General features: G+C 49.9%; 1 protein-coding gene across 1 annotated transcript in view; it reads right to left on the reverse strand.

The window, feature by feature from the left end:
* Window positions 1-2,414, reverse strand: part of TOP1MT (topoisomerase (DNA) I, mitochondrial) — a 14,445-nt gene extending 12,031 nt beyond the window's left edge. Inside the window, exons 1-2 of the mRNA XM_010151328.1 lie at window positions 2,314-2,414; window positions 1,044-1,159 (exon numbers count right to left, since the gene is read on the reverse strand). Of these exons, the coding sequence (XP_010149630.1) occupies window positions 1,044-1,159; window positions 2,314-2,414 (217 nt within the window). The remainder of the gene's footprint in view (window positions 1-1,043; window positions 1,160-2,313) is intronic.
* Window positions 2,415-6,036: the final 3,622 nt, after the last annotated feature.

Raw genomic sequence — 6,036 nt, forward strand, 5'->3', positions numbered from 1 at the left:
GATGTCCCAGCAGTGCCCTCTGGTGACAGCCTTGCGACACAGCTCATTTTCCCAAATTAGTCTGTCTTTTTTTTTTTCCCCTCCTGTAAAAGCACCACAAGGAATCGGAAGCCCCAGTGATGGGGCTGAGGAGAACCAAGACCCCATGGGACTTCAGTCCCCTCCAGCATCCCTGAATCAAGTCCCAGAGTCCTTCTTGTCTCCTTTCCCTTGATCTGTCAGAAAACAGCTCAGGGATGGAACCAAGAGCAGGGAGTATAAGGCAGCCCAGCATGGTGAGAAAACGAGGACAGCAGAGACCTGGATCTCTGAGCCCCTTCACTGATGCACTGAGTTGCTGTAAGAGTGTGTGGTGGCCCTGGGGACATCAGTAGCCATAACCAGGAGCTCAGAGCAGCTCAGTCACACCCTGCCATGTCTTGGAGGACAAGTGATGTGTCAGTCCCTGGAACTGACAAACTGCAGCTCTCAGAAGCAGAAAAAAGAGACATTTAGACACCTTTCTGACTTGCAGAAAAGCCATGCATGAGCTGACATAAAGCTCAAACCCAAAAGGCATCTTAATGAGCAAAAACACATACTTGTTTTCTGTACACAAAGATTTCAAGCAACAGCATCAAGATGCATTGCTTCCTCTCAAGACACTTAGGGTTCCAGTTCCACCACTGCATGTCCTGCAACCAGGAGAGACTGAAAAGAGGTACAAGTCCCAGATCCACACATGGTTGCATTACAGCATCCTAAAAATAGCTGCAGGCAGTTGCACTGGAACCCTCACCCTATCCCAGGGTGCTGTGCATGAAGCATCCTACAGCCATCAGGCATCATCAGCTCCCCAGTACCTCCGTAACTCCTACCATGTGCAAAACCCTCCTGCTTTAACCCACAGTTCAGGCTTTATCCTATGGGATATTGAGGCCCTTTAATAATTTGTGGTCTGCAATACTTCCCCCCCCCCCCACCAGACAAGAGAAGATACTGGCTCTTTGACCAGGCAGAGAACAATTCCACACACCCCAGGACCCATCACAAGGCAGACGTACCATCGTAATAAAACTGCACATCATCAGGCAGCGGCTCATAGAGGGGGGCAAAGTAGGGTCCTCGATGCTCCAGCTGTGTCCACTTCACTCCATCTTCTTTCTTCTCCTCTTCCCACCTGGGACAGATGTGAAAGGACCCATGACAGCATCCCCACCCTGGGGTCTGGGACCCTGTTGCAAGGTCACACCAAGAAGACGCTCTAAGCAGCAAGGGTTGTCACAAAACCTGGGTGAAATCCTGTCGTCTCTGCTGCTGCCTCAGTTTCCCCATGCTTTCCAACAAAGCCTGCAATGCAACTCAGGGAAAAGTGCCTCGAGGAAGGGGGACATGCTTGGTGCAAGGACATGGAGGGATGCAGGGTGAGAGCTAAGGGATGGATCAGTCAACCAAACTCATGGGGACAGGCAGAGACCCCCACTGCCGAGCCCCAAAGGCTGCTCAGTTTGCACAGATAGGGCTGGAACCACCAAGATGTACCCTCCTTCCTTTCCCCAGCTCTCATTACATCTTTTTTTAAAGATCACCAAAAAAAAAAAAAAAAAAAACCACAAAACACCAAAAAAAGAGATTCAGATGTTCACGTGAATAAGCCAGAGACTGGCAACACAACATTCATTACTACTTATAATTAGGAACTTAACATAAACAAGATCTGAATGCACCTCCCTCCACACACACTTCAAATCAAACATGATTTTAAAGTCACTTCAAGACTTAGCTGTGAAGAGTTTTAAAACATTTAAAATAAAAATTAAAAAAAAAAATAAACTAGAACACCCACCCTGAAAAATTAGGAAAACAGCATTAAAAAGACAGATAACCCAGGTCAGGACAGCAGTGAATGGGACAGGCAGGGGGTCTGCATGCTGCAGCACCAGGCTGGCATTGCTCCCTTAACCCCAGCATCTCCAAAGAAAAAAACCAACCCGAGGATTGCTGGGAAAACACAGCAAGATTTCACCCTGGAGAAGAAAAACCCTCAGTGTTTCTCAGTCATTGGTGCCCCGGAAGTATTTCCGGCATTTCTCCTCCCCTGTGGGAAGCGGGGTGGAATAAATCAATCGCATCAAGAGGTGCATTGTGCCCAGAAAACATAGGAAAAACAAACAAAAAAGGCATTAAAGAAAAAAAAAATCAACGAGCTACAGAAAACTTGGCTGAACGCCATCTCAGGCGGCCACGAGCACGATTCGCAGCGTGCTGCAAGGGCTGTCTCTCCTCCCAGACCCACGCGATTCCCCTCCTCAGCAGAGCATCGCCTGCACTCACCTGCTGCAGCCCCCCAAACCTGGCCGGAGGCAGACGGGGGTGAGCCAGGGGTGACGGACCCTACGGCCAAGTAGTGAGGAAGCAGCGAGACGCTGGTACATGCCACCAACCGCCCAGAGAGACAGCGAGGCTGATGGATGCCCAGGTCACCATCCCAAGCATCCTGCTACCCACCGGCTCATGCTGGTGCTGCCCAAGGCATTGCCATGAGCAGCCACCACTGTGCCCAAGCAGCCCAAGGTTGTGGCTCTCCCCACGTGCCGGGGCAGCGCAGCCTTATGGGAAATGTAGTCCCTGAACACGTTTCCGGGCAAAACTGCTGCAAATTGAGCCGAGGCTATGTGCTGGCCTCTCACCTCTGTGCCAGGCTCCAGCTCCCTCAAAACAAGGCATTACTTGGCAAAAAAAAAGCTGCATAGTCCCACTTTTCATGCCAACTGGTGCCCCACAATAGCTGTCCCAAAAGTCCAGGCACCCATGGGCATCCCTGCCTGGGATAACACCCTAGCAGCAACCTACAGCCTAGATTTGCAACAGGCTCCAAAGCATCCAGCCCCCTAAATGCTCCTTCTTTGCCCCAGATATTGGGGTGCTCTAGGAGAGGGTGACACCAAGTGGCTGAAGCCATCAATCCCTACCACCCTGAAAAACACAGCACTCACTAGCCTCAGTCATACACCCTTTCCCAATGTTTTCCTACCCAAAAGATTGGCTGGATCATCCAAAAACTGCTTCCAATGGGGGGTAGGGGTGGAATTGCAGCCCCTTTGTATCTTCTACAACTCCCTCATATGTCTCCCGCTATTGGAAGCTGGTTTGTTACAGGGGGTTGTGGGGATTCCTCTTCCACCACCTACAAACATCTCCCTTTCCTGGCTGGGTACCAGCAAAGACATTTCAGGATGAAGGTGTTGTATTTAGTCTTAAAATGAAATCTTAAACAAATACTGGTTTGTGTTCAGGACCTCCCGTTTTCTCTCACCCCCTTCCTCCTGCCATGAGTGCAGAGTTCAAGGCTTAAGAAAATACACCAAAGCAGTTAAGAATAGTAATTTAAAAATAGTTTTCACCCTACAAAATAAAACTAAAACCCCAATTGCAGTTTTATTTTACGAAATAAAACTAAAACCCCAACAGACCTGCCCACAGGCCAAGGGCACACAGGACACTTACCATTTCCATGTGTTTTCTGCTTCTTCTTTCTTTCCTTCTTTCTCCTCCTTTTTAGCCTTTTTGCTGTTCTTTTCTTCTCCTTCTTCCTTAGATTTCCTTTTCTGTGTTTTCCCCAGTGTCTCCTCCTGTTCACTTCTCTCTTTGCTTTTCTTCCTTTTCTTTTTTTTTTCCTCCTTTGGCTTTTTCTCCTTGACTTTCTGCTTTTTCTCTTCCCCTAGCACATCTCCCTTCCCTGCCTCATCCTCCTCCACCTCCTGCCCAATCTCTGTCCTCTGGGTCCCTCCCCATCTTTCATCCCTTTTCTCACCCACCTCCTCTTCCTCCTCCTTTAGTCTTTTTCTATCTCTGCTTTTCTTTCTCACCCCACCTCTCTCCTCCACTTCCTTTCCCACACCTTTCTCTCCATCCTCATCTCTTTTTTCCAGCACTTGCTCGTCAAACATTTTTTCCTTCTTTATTTTGTTCTTCCTCATCTTCTCCACCCCCTCTACTTTCATCTTCTTGTGCTTATCTGCTTTCCTCTTCTCCTGCTTTTGCCTCCCACCACCCCATCCCTGTGGGATGCTGCTCCCTTGCTTGGCCCTGCTCAGACCCTCTGCCTGATTCCTGCCCCCATCAGCACCCTCCTCCTCATTGCCATCCATCCCATCCTTTGGGCTTTCCTCCAATTCATCCTCCTTCCTCCCTTCTTTTCTCAGCAATCCCTTTTTCTGCTGCTTCTTTTGGTCTTTCTTCTTCTCTCTTTCTTTTTTCCATTTTGAGTGTTGGGCATCCCCTTGCTGCTGTGGGACAGGGGGGTCCAGATCCTTCTCCTCACCATCCCTCATAGCAGTGACCCCCACATCCATCTCCAAAGCCCCAGGCTCTCCAGAGAAGGATGCAGCCCCACCAGGAACACCATCACTTGACTTTAGGACCTGTAGGAAAGAGCCAGAAGGGAAGAAATGTTGAAAATGGAAAAGAGCAGCCATTATCCCAAAGCCCAGGGACATGAAGGAGGTGCTAAGGGATGAGCCTCATGCAGGATTGGGCCTGGGGAGTAACAGTCCCCACTGGGTTTCCTACCTCAACTCCAGCCTTGGTCTCCAAGAGCCATTTTCCAGAGGGTCCTGCTCTCCAGGGTTTGTGCTGCAACCTACAAGAAAAGCAATGCTACTTCTCATCATGTTGGTGAGGCAAAGCTTCCGCCTCTAACATGCAAAATTAGGAGATTGCTCCCAAGCAAGCCCTTGCTTTCCTTTGAGCATGGCAGCATCCTGGGTGCTGCAGCAAATGGAGATATCCCAAATCACCAGTTACCAGCCCCCATAGGAACAGGATGGCCCCAGCTTACAGGATGAGGAAGGTCAAATGAGCAGGACCACGAAGTCTCCAGATCAGATGGCAGAGGCCCAAAGGAGATGTTGGGGCCTACAAGGAAGCTGGGAGGGGACTTTTTACAAGGGCCTGTAGTGACAGAACAAGGGGTAATGGATTTAAACTGAAAGTGGGGAGGTTTAGATTAGATATCAGGAAGTTCTTCACAGAGAGGGTGGTGAGGCACTGGGACAGGTTGCCCAGAGATGTTGTGGATGCCCCATCCCTGGAAGTGTCCAAGGCCAGGCTGGATGAGGCCTTGAGCAACCTGGTCTAGTGGAAGGTGTCCCTGCCCATGGCAGGGGGTTGGAACTAGGTGATCTTTAAGGTCCCTTCCAACCCAAACCATTCCATGATTCTATGGTTGCCAGAGTTGCCTCTGCTCAGAGGGGGACAGGTTTGCAAGGTTTGGCAGCACCAACAGAAAGCAGGACAGAGATGGCATCAGGCCATCGTGGACAGACTGGAGGAGGAGAGCTTGTGATGTGACATGTCCCGTGACTGCAGGGACAGGCTCCCCCACTCTCTTCTCCCAAGGAGGCAGCCTGAGCATTGGCACAATGGGGAAGGACACAGCCTCATCATCATAACAAGCTGCAGGACCAGAAGTGTCCACATCTGTAACCTCTCCCATCAGGAATATGGGTTAGGGAACACAGGAATATTTCCTTGGTCAGCAAAGAGGTCAGAGATCTATAAGATAAGCATTATAAAGCACCAACCTGTTCCTGTAAAATACCTTCTCCCAAGGCTTCTCCAAGCCAGGCGAGAGTTGAGAACCTCATCATCTTCGAGTTACTCATGTTCCAGAAAAGCAAAGCAGATGAACGAGGGAGTAGCATGCATTACCTAAACCAAGGCTACATCTTGTAGGTTGAGCCTACAAGGTGAAGTGATGGTGTGTCCTTGCCCACAGAGAAACTTGGGATTGTCCCTGCTTGGTCATTGTCATCTCCCAGCTGAGATGCCTACCTGCAGAACATCACATGCCCAGCTTTTGATATGCACCACCACAGAAACCCCAAATTGTCTAGGCCAGCATGTGAAAAGCAACCAGAGCTACATTCCTCCAGCTGATGCCGGGAAAGCTCGGAGCTGTGCTCAGGCCCTTGCACCAGCCCATGGGTCAGACCCATTGTCTGCCTTTCCCTTCTCCTGGCATCCCCCAGCAGGCCAGGTTTGAAAACATGGTCA

Source organism: Eurypyga helias, unplaced genomic scaffold (assembly GCF_000690775.1).
Source record: "Eurypyga helias isolate BGI_N326 unplaced genomic scaffold, ASM69077v1 scaffold2165, whole genome shotgun sequence".
Classification (NCBI taxonomy): Eukaryota; Metazoa; Chordata; class Aves; order Eurypygiformes; family Eurypygidae; genus Eurypyga; species Eurypyga helias.